Source organism: Miniopterus schreibersii (assembly GCF_964146895.1).
Source record: "Miniopterus schreibersii genome assembly, chromosome: 7".
In the NCBI taxonomy this organism is placed as follows: Eukaryota; Metazoa; Chordata; class Mammalia; order Chiroptera; family Miniopteridae; genus Miniopterus; species Miniopterus schreibersii.
In genome coordinates, this window is record NC_138108.1 from 52037917 (window position 1) to 52055608 (window position 17692).

At 38.7% G+C, this 17692-nt stretch overlaps 1 protein-coding gene across 2 annotated transcripts in view; it reads left to right on the top strand.

Annotated features, from left to right (window-relative positions):
• CCDC148 (coiled-coil domain containing 148) overlaps positions 1-9515 on the top strand; it is a 194854-nt gene extending 185339 nt beyond the window's left edge. Inside the window, exons 13-15 of one of the 2 annotated variants that reach the window (XM_081142586.1) lie at positions 970-1087; positions 3507-3647; positions 7480-9515. In XM_081142586.1, coding sequence (XP_080998712.1) covers positions 970-1087; positions 3507-3647; positions 7480-7626 — 406 coding nt within the window. In that variant the 3' untranslated portion in view covers positions 7627-9515. The remainder of the gene's footprint in view (positions 1-969; positions 1088-3506; positions 3648-7479) is intronic. The other variant, XM_081142587.1, reaches the window with a different exon arrangement.
• The last annotated feature ends 8177 nt before the right edge of the window (positions 9516-17692 follow it).

Sequence of the window (17692 nt, forward strand, 5' to 3'; positions counted from 1 at the left end):
CTTAGCACAAGCTTATTGAACAGGGAACACCTTAGTAAATATCAGGATTCAGAATAAAAAGGGTCTAGTGAGGGCACATCCATGGAAAATGCGGGTGTACACACTAAGGGCAAAGCACATTTGTGACTTATGTCACAAATAAAGTGAAATCATCAGTGATGGAAGAGAGAAGCAATGACCTCATGCTCCTTGGAGAACCCAGGTGACTTCTTTTTTGGAAAAGATAAATCTCATCTCTATAATTCAGTAGAAGAGTAGCTTGGGTGAGAAGATGGTAAGAGATGATGCCTAAAAAAGACAACAGAGGAAGATCGAATGAGCTTGGGGGCATTTAAACAGGGTATAAATGTACTCCGTTATAATATCTGCTGATTTTAAGGAAGATGGAAGCATAATGCTAAGGCAAAGTCATGTTTTTGCTGCCATCTACAGTCAAAGTGCAATTTTTAAAGTTGCTTCACACACACACACACACACACACACACAGAACATTCTTGACAAAATGAGTGCCAATATTGATAGTTTGGTTTACGTTCCAGTAATGGAGATAATTTGGGCATGTTATTTTAGTATTTTACTTACTATTCTTTCCAAAAGTATGTATATTTAATCAGTAATATAGCCTTTTAAAATCTCAAATTTTTGAAACTCATCAGAAAACTCAGATGAGCTGCAGGTGTAGCGGCCAACAGACAATTTGAGGGCTAATACAATGATTTCAATGAATAAAGAGATAAATTGGATTTTACCCCATGTTTTCCCATTCCATGACCTGCAGTTCCTCTGTTTATTATTAGAATTATTATAAACTGCATTTTATACAAATCCCCTTTATTGTTTGGATATGAGATATCAACCGAAAGCAAGTCAAAACAAAATCTGAGATGCCTTCTGCCACTATGCTTTTATCCATATAATCTCCAAGATTATGGTGATTTTTTCCAACTTCCCTGTGCATTGCTTTTAAAGGGTTAACTATAGACAACAATTATTGGAAAAGCGTTTGATGGAGAAAAAAGAAGTGGCTCTTCAAGAAGCACATGAAGAAGAAGAGAGAGAGAGGCGGCTCGAAGCCCTTAGGAAACAGGTGTTTTTAATTTGAAACGTTCATGGGTGGTTTAAAAAAAAATGTTTCTAAGTGCTCTTAATAACATTATTCCTAGGGCTTAGTTTAGGAGTTCTGCTGTATAAAATGTAACTTGTCCAAATTGAGACACTGATCTTCATTCCTGGGAGCAATTAGGTTTATGTTGAACCATTTCCAGTTTCTTAGTATATTAAAAGAACTCTATCAGCACCTTTTAAAAAGCTCTCCCAAGATTTAAATGCATCCACATTACCTCTAGTTTAATAGCTGAATAGTATCCATTTACAGCAGTCAAACTCTGCATCTAACCCAAAGATTTTACTCTCCTCAAAAAATCCGGTGGAGCTTGACTGAGATAATCCTCTTTGGGGTAGGAACCTCTGTTTGGAAATATCCCATAATAAACAAACAGGTTAAAAATCACTTTTAAAAAATACAATTTATGTGGAGAAATAAAAGCCTCCCATTGCTTTGCCCAGTAAAAGTTTTGAAAGTAGACAGTAGATGGCAAGATTAGAAATTTAAGAACTTGGGAAATGTGATAAAATAGTTTTATTTGGTAATTTTTCAGTTTTTAGCCTGGGAGTAATTAGCTCAACGCAAAAGCTAGAAAGTCTTCATTGGCACCATTCCCAGCTGATAGGGAATGACTGTTTGGTTTCTGATCAGTGCCAGAGGAGGCAACATATAATCTTGGATAAGAACTTGGCCTCTGGTGTCCTTCAAACCCTCTGGTGTCCTTCAAACCTGGTACAACCTGGTTTGCTACTTACTAGCAGAAAACACTTAGATCTTTTACTTAACCTCCCTATGCTTTATTTTCCCCTCTGTAAAACAGGAATAATTTTAGTACCTGCCTGATAGGTTTACAGTAATGTCTGTTCACATTTTAAAAAAATATGTTTTGAGAGAGAGAGGAAAGGAGAGGGAGAGAGAGGGAGAAACATCGATCGGCTGCCTCCTGCATGCCCCCACTGGGGGTCAAGCGCACAACCCAGTCGTGTGCCTTGACGGGAAATGGAACCAGTGACCTTTTGGTGCAGGGGATGGTACTCAAGCACCTGAGCCACACCAGCCAGGGCCGTTCACATTTTTTAAATGTTTACTACGAATAATGTCCTCTTCTAAACACTCTTAGGTTTTACCTCATTTAATCTCTACAAAACCCTATGCTGTTATTAAGATTCCTATTTTATAGAAGAGAAAACGGAGGTGACACAGAGGTTCCCCGGAGTCACGCAGCTAGTAAAGGTCAGACTGAATTCAAAACAAGGAAGTCTAATTAGACGAGGTGGTACAGAGGGAGTATAAATGCATATCATCTTCTTTGAGAGAATAGACTTGAGAAATTCAAAGCATAGAAATATAAGTCCTGGTCATGCTAGATTCAACAAATTTAAATTATTCAATCATTAGCAAATAAGCATACACCATGGATTTCTGAGGACAGAACTTCATGTCACTATCACTAAACACATTTTTGTTCAAAATACAACTTTGATAACTGTGGAGTCCATAGGATTAGAATTCTCTCCATCTGTGAAAACTTGGAAAGAGGAAATATCTGTGCCTATTAGCTTTAATCAGTGTTCAGTAATATAAGATTTTGACTAGGAAACCTATAATAATTAAAGTATGCTCAATCCCTATTTACGTCATTACAGTTCCTAACTGCATTAAAAATGCCACTTTTTAAATGCTAATTCTTCACTTTAGGAGTTAACAGGCAGGTGTTACTAATGGTGCATATAATTTACAAAATCAGTGGCTTCATTTCATTAGGACGCAGGTTTGAATCACGTCAGTTATCATAAAGAACAAGGGCATTTGGGTTAAAGTGACCCTGAAGTTGTCCAGCAGAAGTGGGAACTGTTTATAATAGTCCCTGGAAATCTAGTTGCCTGGTACAATGGAAATTCACCCATCTTACCCTGTAATGCCAACACACTCAACTTTACCCATGAATAATATACTCTAAATTCAGCTTAATCGGATCAAACTTTCTAGAAAATTTCATGAGGTTATAACCATGGCCATAGATCACTAGTGGTTAAAAATTATTGTTTTTTTAACTTTTGGTTATTTTTAAGGTGTTTGAATATGTAGGCTTTCTATATAAGATTTCCTATGACTTTTATCAGAAAGTCAAATTTTTATCTAACTTTAATCATAACTCTAATTTCAATCATCAGTAAACAATTATATATCTCAGCCTTTTAATATTATATTTTGTTTTTAAATTACTAACTCCTTTGTGGATCTCTAGGACTGGCCTGGTTTAATATTCTTTCTACTTTTCCCTCTTAGGTTTATCTTTAATAAAATTTCTTAACTTTAATGGATATTAACATTAGTAATATTACCCAGAAGTACTTAGCCTGTATCTTCTTCCAAGTTGCTATGCTTTCTCTTCTCTTAGGTCGCTATTGTTGCTCAGTTTGATCCTGTTAGAATGATGTCAGATACGATGGCATGGAAAGCCAGAATGGGTATTGGAACTGAGGAAGAATTTATTCTTCAAAAGCCACTCTTCACATTGAATACATACAGTGAACAGCAGGTAATTATGGGAATTAGCATGATTGATGCCAAAGTCATGAGATGATAAGAATTGTAGAAGTGTGTGTGTTGGGTTACAAAGCATTTTCATTATTTACATTTGAATACTACACATATCGGCATAATTTTTACTTCTAAATGATAGCACATAATTACTGCACAACTCTTAATATTATAAGATAGTTGATAGATGAGCATATAAAAAGCAGTTTATGTAGAAATGTTACAAATCTGTTGTTGTAAATTAATTTTTTAAAAATATTTTTATTGATTTCAGAGAGAGGAAGGGAGAGGGAGAGAGAGAGAAACATCAATGAGAGAGAGTCATTAATCCGCTGCCTCCTGCACGCCCCCTGCTGGGGATCGAGCCCACAGTCCAGGCATGTGCCCCTGACTGGGAATCGAACCGTGATCTCCTGACTCATAGGTTGATGCTTAATTGCTGATCCGCGCAGGCTGGGTTGGAAATTATTTTTTAAACTTAAAAATAATTTTACGATTTTTTTCTTTAAAGTTGTGTTAATATTGTATTTTATTGTATTGCTCTATCATATTCAGAATTTGTTTCAATTCATAGCATAAATCCTTTTGAAGAAAAAACTGATGATGCTGATTAAACAAAGCAGAGGGAAGCTTTCCGAAATTAAAATGAACCAAAGATAATGCATCAGAGCTAATGATAAAACATTTTCTGTGAAAAAAGTATGAAGGGGCAATGTAACCATTTCTAGGAAGGGAGGGAGGGAGGACAGGTGAATGAATGTGTATCCCTGAAATTAGGGAAAAAAGTAGTTAATTTTACAACTCTGAGGAGAGATGCTAAATGCTTATTTAATTATTTAAAAAGTAGGAAACTTCATCCATTCACCCACTGACAAATAAATCAAGTGTGCCTCCAGTATGTGCTGCATACTTTGCTAGGGATTAAAAGATGAACAATTCATTAATTGGACAAATATTGATGGGATATATACTATATCTGGCACTGTACGAGGTGCCATCCTGAACAAGATAGATTCGTCCTGAGTGGAAGCGGTGAGCAGCGTAGCTGGGTTGGGAGGGACAGTAACAAGTATGGGAATAATGCTCCTAGGGTGAGGTCCCCCCGTAATGGAGGTCTAAGGGCCCAGCCACCAGGGGAAGGGAATAAAAGGTTAGCCCTGACGGCGGAAACCAGAGAAAGTGTCAAAGAGGAAACCTAAGCTACATCTTAGTTGAAAATTTTTGACAGCGGAAACAAAATTCATTCCAGATGATTTAAGCTAAAAACAAAAACAGATTAGTGGGAGGAAATGGGCATAGATCAAGGGATAAATGATAAAGATGCCAGGGTGTCTCCAGAAGCCACAGTGGGGAGGGCAGTTGGGCCTGGCAAAGAATTGAAGTCGGAGGCCGGAGAGCTCTCAGGTACCGGGGCTGAAGAAATAAGGTTTTCACCAGGCACAAGAGGGTGGAAAGAGGCCCTCCCTGGTGTGTCTGCAGTGTAAGGTACTGGTCAAGGGAGGGTGCTGGGACATAGGTGAGGGTCAGGCCGTGCAAAGTGCTGCAGTGGTCTTGCTTGCTAAGACATTTCACCCTATCCTGGGAGCAGAGGTGAGACTTTGAAGCAGGTGAATTACCTAGCCAAATTTATGTTTTAGCAATGTGTCCTGAATTTTGGAAACTTGGTGAGGCTGGGGCTGGGGGCTGGAGGTGGGTGTGGTGTCAGATCCTGTCGAGATGGGGCAGCCCTCACAGAAGGGGGGGAGAGGCAAGAATGGCTCTGGCTGAGAAGGGAGGGAGGAGGGAGGGATGACGAACTCAAGCGTAATTCTAAACTAGGCAATATTTACTGGCTATTTAACATCTTTCTGTCCTGTTTTCTTCATCTGTAAAACAATAATTTGCAAGGTTCTTGTTGAAGATTAAGATAATAAATGGCAATTGTCTGGAATATTGCCTGGCACCTAGTAGTAATTCAGTAAATCATAATCATTAAGTGTTGCTGCCATTAACTGTATAAGAATATAGGAGGAGAAACAGACTTGGGGAGAGAGAATTTTTGGTCACGTCACATTCAGGATGGAAATGTCTAGAGAGCATTTACAAGAAGCGCTTGGCTGCCTCTGGGAGGGGACCTGGGAAGAGGGAAGTGAGCATGCGAGGGAGATCTCTGTTTCACTTTGTTTATTCAAAAACTAGAATAATGGAAACAGTTTAAACCTCAGCCCCGGAGCTGAGGGGTTGCTGGATGCTGGAGATAATTCGGGGTGAACGAGTCACAGGTGGAGAAGGAATCACTGGGAGTAAATGAGGGTGACCGGGGAGACTGAATTGGAGCAGAAGAGGGGAAACCGAGGTTCTAAGGATCAAATATGTTGGTTGTCAGACATAAATCTCTGTATTATTCTTGACTTATGTGCATCATTGCCCCAGGTCCCTGGATCTGACCAGTTGCCAAGTTCTATTAATTCTCTTCCCTTCAGTGTTTCTGACAGTTATCTCGTCTTTGCTACCAGCCAAGTTTAGGCATATTCATTACTTCACGTCTAGACCATTGTAGCAGACCCCCAGCCACTCTCCCTGCCTCCATCTCTTCTTTCCTTGCCACCTTAATTCATCCTGAACTTACAATCAGATCCAGCTTTTTATGCAATGACAATGATTCTATTACTTCCACACTAAAAACAGAAACAAGCACAACCTCAGTAGCTCCCAGACTTCTTGGCCTGCAAGCCTTTAAAACTCAAGTCCCAGTCTTAGACGTGTCCTTTTCCAGTGTTCCCCAATGGTGCTTTACCCACACCACCCTGATTCCAAAGTGACCTATTTGACCTCTAAGTTTGTATGTGCCTTCCTTTCTTGCTCAGTCTCTCTTCCTCCCCACTCTGCTTTAGAGAAAGAAAAGTTGGACTTTAGCTCAGGTGCTCCTCCTTACCTGAGGCCACTCTAGTCTCACCGGCAGGCCCCAAGAGATGTGCCACTCTCGGGGTATCTGTCACATGTTGCCACAAACTGTAGTTATCTGTGTACAATCTTATTACCCCTATCAAAGAGCTCCTTGAAGGCGGGGCTGCTTTCAACAGCTTATTATCCAATCCTATAGGAGGACTTCAAATCTATGTAAAATGCTTCATTAGCTGAAATCCACGTGTAGCTACCTTCTTATCATTGCAAACAGCACTGTTGACATTTACTATTCATAGAAGGAGGAAGAGAGTCCAATCAGCTATAAGTGAAAACAGAAATCGAACTATTCGTGTGTCTAGTCCCACTTAGAATCAGATTGATGGAAGCATTTTCTAGTTCTTTTTGAAATAGAGATCCGGCCTGGGAAGAAAAGTTCTATTGATTTTTGTTTTCCAGGTAGTGGCCATGTGCTTAAACTTTATTTACATATTGCCAAATGATGGAGAAATAAAATGTCTGTTTAAAGGCAGATGCAGGGGGTTGTGGTTTAGACTTATTTTATTTTAATCAATGATTATCTATATTTGTATATTCCAGCTATCAATACATAATGAATCAATGAGAGTACTGAAAGTGAGCTTCTTTCATCTCATCTTTTAATAATTCTAATATGTTGTATTTTGACTATTCTACTATGCAGTAGTCTATAGATCTTACGTTGGAAACCAGTGATACACTGGAAAGTGACAACATCAAAAAGGTTTGGATGTTTTCAGTAAAAATAACCAGGATATAAATCACTGCATACACAAAATTTATTGTCATCTAGTCATCTAGCTAGCAAAAAACAAAATATGCAACCTGGGGAAATATGGAACTAAATTATAAAATTTACTTTAGTTCAATGAGTTGCTATTTATTTACATTGTATTTTATTTCTACAGATCATTTCTGACCCTAGACTTCGTTTTGAGTTAGCACTTCGAGAAGCTGGACTTCATAAAACCTTTTATGCCAAAGAGATGTTGCCAAAAATCAGTCCTCAAAAACCTCCAAGAAAGGACATGGAGTCTACTGTATTTAAAACCTAGAGTTCATCTTCAAATCCTAGTAAATGTAAACAAGATGTTTCTCTAAATGCATTTATATGGATAACAATAATTACTGCTTTCTAAAATTTTCTATAATGTCATACATAGAAATTGTACCATCTATTAAAACAGCCTTATATTTTATAATGATTCTTAGAATTTTATGCACTATTTCCAATATCTTCGTTTCTTTAATAGTACTAAATTCTCCAATACTATGGAACTTAATTATGACACATTTGGTACATATATTAACATTTAGTAAATTGCAATTTGCAAATTGCCTTATCCTATGAAAAGTGATCAAAATAACCATTTGCAAGAATTATAATATATATTGCTGCTACCTGCTAACAATCATTTCTGGTTGTTATTTTTAGAACTTAACTTTTTAATCATGGACGTTTCATTGTCATTAATACTTCTATTGTTTCTTGATTATTATAAAAGAAGATTCAACCTTTCTCTAAATTTAGAAACCAATTTGGTACACCATGTTTACTGCAAACCAGCCATCCAAGACAATTTCATTTTGCAAATTAGCCCGTAAGAATAAATTAGAAATTAGAAATAGCATTTCAGACATGAGAATATCTGTTTTGGCTTGGGGAAAAAATGTGTGTGGCTGTTTAGAAGGAATATTTTTAAATTTATAATATTTAGAATGTTATCAAAGTTTCACATTATCTATTAAATATCTAGATTATATTATAGGAAGGCAGCATTTCAAATATGACCCAAGCATAACATTTTTACTGTTTTTAAAGAGCCACACAAGTATGTGTAGTGTAGCTGGTAATGCACAACAGGGAAGTGGTGCTGCCGTTGTGAGAACCATAGAGTTAATACTTGCAGTTATGTTGAAAACAGTTTAGACCTGGGAGCAGCGTAGCTATTGGCTATGCCCAGACTCATGCTTTATTAATTTCTTTATTAAAAACAGCATTAATAATAGTTACCATTTGCTGAACACAAACTGTGTGCTCAGTACCATGTATATCCTTTACATATGTCTTCTCTGACCTTAGATAACAACCTTATGAGATTGTTATTTCTATTTTTTCAGATAAGGAAACAGGTTCAGAAAGGTAGAAGAATATGCCTTAGATCAGTTGTTTTTCAGCCATGAGTCAGTAAATCAATTTAGTGAGTCCTGATCAGCCTTTTTTTAATGAAACAAAATAAATCTGAAATCCAAATGGCTAATAAACATATGAAAAATGGACACACCAATTAAAACTCCAATGAAATATCAATATGCATCCATCAGATTGGCAACAATACCAAGAAAACTAATACCAAGTAACACCATACAGAACAATGGGAAGCACCCACTGGTGGTGAGAGTTTAAATTGAAAAAGTTTGGACTTACCTGGTGAAGCTGTAACTGTTCATACACTTTGATAGAGCAATTCTATTCTTAAATATATTTCCTTGAGAAACCTCTGCATATGTGTTTAAGGAGACATAGACTGGGATTCCCAAATGAAAGCAAGCCACATGTTCACCAATAGTAGAATGGATATAAAAATTGTGGTATATTCATACATGGAATTGTATATAGCAATGAAAATGAAAAAGATCAACATGAACATAATATTTTGTGAAAATATACAGGCTGTGTTGTGTTTCATTTATCTAAGCTACAAAAACAGGCCAAACTAACCTATATTGTTTAAGGATACATACGTAGGTGGTGAAACAATAGAGGAAAACAAGAAAATGATTAACACTAAAATCAAGGTAATGATTACCTCTCAAGGGTAAGAAGGCTTATGCGGGGTGGCTTCTAAGGTATGGGTATTGATTTTATGATGTTTCTATTCTTTAAAGTGTACATACGTGTTTATATACTATTAGGTCAATGCTATAAATTCCTAATAAACTGAAAAAAGAATATTAAGAAAGCTAGTTATTAAAAGTATAATATTTTAGTATAAGAGTACATCAGAAATAGTCTTTTTAGCCAGTTTCTGATTAAATCTCTCTAATTTATGGGAATTTCTGTGGTAGCAAGGACAGTCCCTGCCTGGGAGTCATATTTACCCTGACATAGGTTATTGTTCCTTTTATTTTCCTTCCCCCAATCCTTGTGCTCTGCTTCACTTAGACCCTTGCCAGTCTAGTTTGTAAGGTGGGCATAAAAGAGAAAACAGTACGTACCCAACAGAATCAGCACTGTGCCATGAAATTTTATTTCACCTATTTATGTGTGTGTATATAGTGGATCACAACAAAAATATATTTCTTAATGCCCCCCAAAAATTAGAAACCACTACCCTCAACCCCATGGTTAATAAATGGTATAGCCTGATGAACTCCACATTGTTGAGGATGATGGGCTTGTCTCAAACTATATGGAAAGACTGTAATCAACCCATCTGGTAGGAAGTCCCTTCAGTCCCCACCACCAAATCTACAAATATATCCAAGTCTGCATTTTCCTTTTGCTTCCTCTAGCAGTGGGAATAACTCTCTATCAAACAACAAAATTTTCATGTGTTTTGGGTTTCATCTCCTCTAAGTTCCATGAGAATTTCTCTTTTTTTGGTTATGCTTTTTCTCTCCTACATCTTCAAGATCACATAGTTTTCTTCCTTCATTCTGTTAATGTGGAGTATTACATAGATTGATTTTCATATGTTGAATCATCCTTGCACTCCAGGAATAAATCCCACCTGGTATACAATGTTTTTAATATGCTGCTGAATTCAATTTGCTAGTATTTTGTTGAGAATGACATAAACATTTTTGAAGAATATAATTTCATTTTTTAAAAACAAAATATTTTGGGTCTTTGTGGGGTTTTTTTTTGTTTTTTTAAGAAAATATATTTTTATTGATTTCAGAGAAAGGAAGGGAGAGGGTGAGAGAAATAGAAACATCAATGATGGGAGAGAGTCATTGATCGGCTGCCTCCTGCATGCCCCCTGCTGGGGATCAAGCCTGCAACCAGGGCATGTTCCCTGACCAGGAATCGAACTGCCATTTCCTGGATCATAGGTCGATGCTCAGCTGCTGAGCCATGCCAGCTGAGCTGTTTTTTATTTTTAATTCTTTTTATTTCTTAGCTTTTATTCTCCTTGAGGCCTTATCTATTATCTCCTTCATTCATTTATTTTTTAGTTGCCTCATTTCTGAAATGTTTTTCTTTTTTTTATAATTTTTGCCTGATAATATATCACCTAATTTCTGAGTTTTCCTAGTGCTGATTAATATTCTCTTACATACCTTATATAATTTTTATGTTTTTAAAATTTTTAGCTTATAATTTTAATCTATGTTGTGGTAATGTTTCTCTGGTGTTCATTCCTTATCTGTAGGGATGTTATTATGCTTCTTAATCTGTTTTTTATATTAACATTAAGATCTGATTCTTTGTTCATTTATATTTGAAATTAATTTGCTTAACTTTTAGAATTATTTGTGGCTCAAAATAGTTCTAACTTTACAGCTCTGGGGTTCTCTGTTTAGTTATACTTGTGCAGGGTTCAAAAAGTAGGCAGCTTATTTTCTGGAGATTTGTCCTCTATTTTTACCTGGACATGCTATTCCCTTTGACTGTTGTTCCTGTCCTGCTGAACTGGATGCTCCTTGCAGGTGCTTTTCATCATTGTGAAGCTTTGTCCTAGAAGGAAGTTTTGACTCGTTAGTGTGGGAATTCATGGGGCCCAGATATCTGGCCCCTTCAGACTCTACTGCAAACCCTTTGTACTCATTCATTATTAGAAGGTATAAAACTCTGTTCCAGCTGAAATAGTTTCCTGTGAGTTCTTCTTGGCTCCTTTAGAGTTCTCAGGTCCACCTAACGCCCCTTGCTTTCCTCTGTCCTGCAAAGATGTTGGGATAATAAGGTATCATAGCTGTCAGTGGTTACTCTTCATCCACTCATATTTGTTAGTGTGTGGGAATACTTTGCCACCTATGAGGTTTTGGATGGTGTTTTCCTGTTGTTGTTTCTTTCTTTTTATAGGCTGATATAAGGAGATTCAATAACTATCACTTCCACTGTCATCTTCCCAGAATCCCTCCAAACTTAACTCTTGATCCTAATTGCCTATTTTTTTTTTTTTTTTTCTAAACATGCTCTTCCCTCAAGCCCACCCCATCTCAGCAATGGAGCCACCATCCACCACATTATGCAACCTGAAATCTGGGAGTCACTCACTGTGCACCCCTCTCTCACTTGTAACATTTAGTCTGTCAAGGTCTGTTGACTTTCTATCTTCTGCACTTGAACCATACTTCCAATGTAGAACGGTTCTGCTTAGTGGCTCCCCAGCCACACCATTCTGGTATTTTGAGAATATCCCACAGTATGCATCTATCTCCCACATTAGAAGCTAAATACTCAATTTCCCCAGTCTCTTGTGGTATACTCTCAGCCGATCAAAGTTACCCACTTGAGATTTCATTCGTAAGAGCACTATGTGAGAAGGCAAGAATCCATTTTATGGCAAGGGTGGCAGTGCAGGCTTCAGCTTTAGGGGATAAAAGTTGCATAGCTTTTAGTACCTCGCACTCAGGGTTGTGATGCAAACAAAGGTGCATGGGCCTAGCAGAGCAGCAGCAGGTCTTTAGTGAAGCAGTCTCCTGGCCATGGGGGAGCATCTTCCCTAGTTGGGTAGCCTCAACCATGGACTCTCTGGACCTCCCAGAAGTTCTAAAAACTACCTAACACCCTTTAATAAATTGCTTTGCTATGTAAACTAGATTAAGTGTGTTCTGTTATTTCCAACTGTGGATACAGGGATACACTAGTCTTTTATTTCAGTTTCTATAATGTACAAACCACAGTCTCATGCCCGCTATAGATAATCTCTCCATCTCTGTAATCTGCCCTCTCAGTTATCATTTTCTTTCTCTTCAGAAAGTAGGAAGAGGACATTTCCATTTCCATTTTTAAAAATGTATTCTTAATTGTTAAATACTATTTTTTACAGCAATACTCCGTGGGAGGGCCAACTAAAAATTACTTTCTGCTCAAAGAGTTCAGCTCACTTGTCCATATCTAAAGTCGTATATAACATTTTAAAATATCATGAAAAGGGTAATAAGACTTCCTTTTTCTGGCATATATTTAGTTATTTCTTATGGGACCCCTATTTCCTTGGGTTTTACGTTGCCCTCATTAAAATAGCTTCATTATCTTTTTAGCTGAAGGTAATAAATCATTTTGAAAGAAACTTGGGGAAATTGAAGACTTTTAAAAATTAAGGCTTTGCCTGGAAAACTCATGAGGAAAATCTAAGATATAGACTTTTTAAATTTATTTATTGTTTTTTAGAGAGAAAGGAAGAGGGAAAAAGAGGGGAAGAGGGAGAAAGAGAGAGAAACATTGATTTGTTCCACTTATTTATGCATTTCACTGGTTGCTTTTGTATGTGGCCTGACTGGGGATCGAACCCGCAACCTTGGCATATGGGGATGACGCTCTAACCTACTGAACTACCCAGACAGGACTCTAAGATATAGACTATTTAAGATCTCAATCAAGTCCCAGAAATGATGAAGTTTGACCTAAGGAGAAAAAAAGATCTGAGTATTCTACTGTTTCTGACATCTGATTGATGTGTTTTGGAAAAACAGTTGTACGCTTGCTGGTGCATTTGAGGATGAACACTTGATAGATTACTGCCAGGTACCGAAGAGGTCCTGAGGGAGGAAATGTTCAGGAACTTAGACATTGAGCATTTAGGAACAGTGACTATTTCACTTTGAGATTCAGCGTGGGGCTGGATAATAATAATAATAGAATTCACAAGCTGCATGGCCTCTCACAGAATAAAGTCTCAGTCCTTAGAGAGGAGCATGGCATCAAATCTGTCCTGTTCTTATCTCATTTTTCAAATCTCTAGAAAGATGTTTTCTAACCTCTACAGGAATTTTTCTTTTTATACTAACAAGTGCCTGTGTTCTTATCTTTTCTACTTTCAATAGGATTTGAATCTAATTTTTTTTTTTTACTGCTTAAACTGATTTAGGTTTGTTTTTAAGTACATGTTTTAAATGTCATTGTAGGCCTTACTAATTTTACCAATTACCATTTTTTTCTCAGATAATTTATTATTTTATATGTGGCAATATAAATGTGGGAAAGAGTAGTGGTATTTTCCTTCTGTCTTTCACATTTTCCCAGATATGTCAATATTACTTAGCACCACATATGCTTAAAACTCCTAATATTTATAAACAATTTCAAAAGCAATTTGCTTACATCTCTTTAAGCATTTCATAAATATTGTATTAATTTGAAATGCTTACCTTCGCAGTATATTTAAAACAAATGCTGCACAAGATGTCCTGTTACTATTGAAATATTGTAAACTAACTTAGTTTGGAATGACTATTAAAAGGAATATTTATTTTTGAATTTGCTAAAATGAAATAAAACTTTACTTGGGCATGAAAATTCTTGACTTGAGAAAGGAAATCTAGCACAATGCACATGCATTTATGTCAGCATGGATTAGGACCACACTATCTGGAGAGAACAGATCCAGGTAATGCGAAGAGAATATTTTTTTATCTGTGTTGTTATATCAATATAACACAGTTGCTTAAAATTGTCATAAAAGTAGAAGCCTCAGAACTTATTTATTTTAATGTTTCAAGACAATTTGCTTTCCCCCCTACTTTCTCAGTCCAAATCTATGGTTTAATTTGATTCAACAAATATTTACTGAAATTATGGCATAAGATAAAGTCCCTGCAACCATTACAAAGAATGAGGATTATGGTGATGGTTGCACAACTATGTAACTATTCTTAAAAACATTGGATTATGTACTTTAGCTGCATCAATTGTGTGGTGTCTGAATTATATCTCAAAAAACAAGGAGAGTTACATAGGCTAATATGAAAAAATCAAGATACGTTGTATAGGTGAGAGTCAGGGAGCAACAATAGGAAAATACATAGAGAATGACCCATCTATGTAAAAAAAAATGCAAATTTCTGGAAGGATATATAAGGAACTGTCAGCAATTGTTACTTTTGAGTAACTGGAATGGGAAGTTTTGGTGGAATGGTGATCAGAGGAGTTTTACTTTTTTTTTATACCCTTCTATACTGTTTTACTGTTTACCACAAGCCAGTATTACTTTTTTAAAAAAAAATGATTTCAGAGAGAGGAAGCGAGAGGGAGAGAGAGAAACGTCAATGATGAGCGAGTCATTGATTGGCTGCCTCCTGCACGCCCCCTCCTAGGGATTGAACCTGAAACCCAAGCATGTGCCCTGACCTAGAATTGAACTGTGACCTCCTGGTTCACAGGTCGAAGCTCAACCACTGAGCCACACCGGCCGGGCAGCCAGTATTACTTTTATAATAATTATTTTTAAATCTGAATTTTTATAGGATGTGGTGTATCAGATGTGGGGGATCTGAGAGTTCCAAACCTGCATAAACCATCCCCTGCGATGGGCAGCAGGCGGCAGGGGTGTGCGGGGTAAGGGATCAGTCGGTAAGGGTTTTGTGACTCAGTGAATGGATGGGTTCACGGACGGATGGTGAACTGTATGAATTTTGCCTTTGCCTATGGGATACTCAGCCAACAATGATCTATAGCTACTCTGAGTAAGGAGAAACAGACAAGGTAGAAAGACAGTTTAAAATAAATTCCTTCTCTTCCTCAAGCCTGCTCAGAATTTGGCTGAGGAGATAACACGTCTCACACATTTAAGAAAATTACAAGTCGAAGGCGGTAGATATGAGAGAACTTCAGACAGACACCTGTGGTCCTGCTCGCTGCCCTGGCGGGTTGTGGGCCACCCCCTCGGCGCCTCGGGACCCCGGAGCGGCCGCCCTTCCCCACGCCTCCCCTCCTGCCTCTTCCCACCCGGGGCAGAGGAATAAGGAGGAGCTGCGAGTGAAGGGAACAGAACGGCTTTGAACGGGTCTCCAGGTGACAGAGTAGAGGTAGTTTTAGAGTAGATTTCCTGCGTGGCATAAGAGCCTGAAGTTAAAACCTGAAACCCAGACATCATTGCAGAGGACTTCTGTGGTTGAGCATGACCACGATTATGCTCAGAAAACCTCTCCGTGGAGAAATGGAAAATCTCCCAGTCCCCTACACAGGGTTAGAGAAAGGCAACTGCATCACCTGTGGTGCAGGCACGGGGAGTAAAAGGTGGTGGAATATTATGCGGCAAGGATGTTGGGATCCAGGACTCAAACACGGGGCATGGACGCTTGTTTGAAGTGACGTGGCTTATGGGTTGAGGGGCTTTGCACGATAGCAGAAATCATGTGTTATTTTTCTGGGTCGTAATGGGATCCTTCCAGTAGGGAAGATAAATTTCTGGGAGCCCTTTTGTTCAGACCTGGCAGATTTTTCACCTCTGCAGGCTGCTGACCATTGTCACCTCCTTGGTCTGTGCCACAAGGAAAGAAATAATACACTATTCAGATGTTTCTTTTATTCTGGTTGTGTACCCCCTGAAGCTCGTCGAAGCTAGAGAGCAGTACCTGCTGGTATCTGTGAGTTTCACTGCTGTCACCCTCCAACCTAACCCCTTTGTGATTTTGGAAGGCTAATATGAGGGCAGGTACAAACTGTGGTATCAGGGAAACTACTGGATTGGGAAAAACATTTATGGTTATTTAGAATAATTCAGGTGTGAGGCGATGTGAAAGTGGGTATCAGTGGAGCCTGTAATCCTTATCACGTAAGGAGAAAAACTGAACTCTGAATTCATTCATTCCTTTCCCTCTTGCAAAGTGCTCTTACAGGTTTGGGGGAGCAGGTCTATCTACAAAGGAAGCCTTGGGAAAGTGGATATACATATGAAAATATGCAAGCTCTCCTGAGCACGAGGTGTGATGACTGGCCTGGCTGTAGCTCCTCCTGTCCTCTTGTCCAGATGAAGTGTTCCTGAGTCCCAAACAGGACACTCAGTGCTCTTCCAGAATCTGTGATCAGGCTTGATCCCAAACATGTAAGCTCCCCTCACTCTGCATTGATCCCTGGAGGTTGCTGCTCCTTTTATGAGCAGTCACCCTGTGCCCAGGGCCTGGTCCGCTGCACCATGTCCTGTCTGTGGCAGCTCCTTTGTGGTTCCTTGGTGATGGTTTTGCTGCCTGTAGTCTTCCAGGACACAGAGGTAGTGTTCTGTCACCAAAGCCTCCAGCTCCTGTGATACTTACCTACACTCATCTGTTACCAATCACCTGCTCGGAGTTCTGCCAATCATCTACCATGTTCCACCCAGCTTAGCTCTCTATAGCAGGTCGTTGTCTCCGTTCACTTCAGCCACTGGGACTCATACCTTATCTATCCTTCATTTTGAAGGAAACATGTTCTCCACACGCATCTCCATATGTCGACTTTGGAAGCCTCACCAAAGACCACCCCCAATGAACCATGCCTCCCAGCAGGCAGGCCCCTCTGTAGTCCTTCCCTCCACATTGAACCTCAGTGGTCTTTGACTTCTTTAACTAACAGAATGGGCAGAAGTGCTGCTGTGCCAGTCAGGCCTAAGCGTTAGAAAGGGCCTTGTAGTTTCAGCTTTTGTGCTCTCAGAAGCCAGTTGCCATGTGAGAAGTCTGACTACCCTGCTGGACGAGGGGCTGCATAGGAAACCCTGAAAAATGAGAAGCTCTGTGGGGAGAGACACTATGGGGTGGGACATAAAGCACCAGCCACAGGCGTGAAGAAGTCATTTGGGACAGGCTAGCACAGTCAGGCCTGCAAATGACTCCAGCCCCAGCTGCCATATGACCACAGGCACATGAGAGTGCCAGCGACAGAGCAGGAAAACCACCCATCTGAGCCCAGTCAACCCATGGAGTTCTGAGAAATAGTAAGAGCTTATTTTTTTAGTGTGCTTGGTTGTTCAGTAGCAGGTATGTGAATCAAAACTCTCAACAAATCCTTAACCATTCTTATCCTTTGCCTGAACTTCTAATAGGAACAGCCAACATTTGTTGAGCACTAACTGCATACAAGGCACTGTTCTTGTTGCTTTGCACGTATGAAGTAATTTCATATGCACAACCACCTGTGCAATATGCACTATTGTTAGCCTTTTGTATAGTTCGGGAGACTAAGGCACAAGAAGGAGA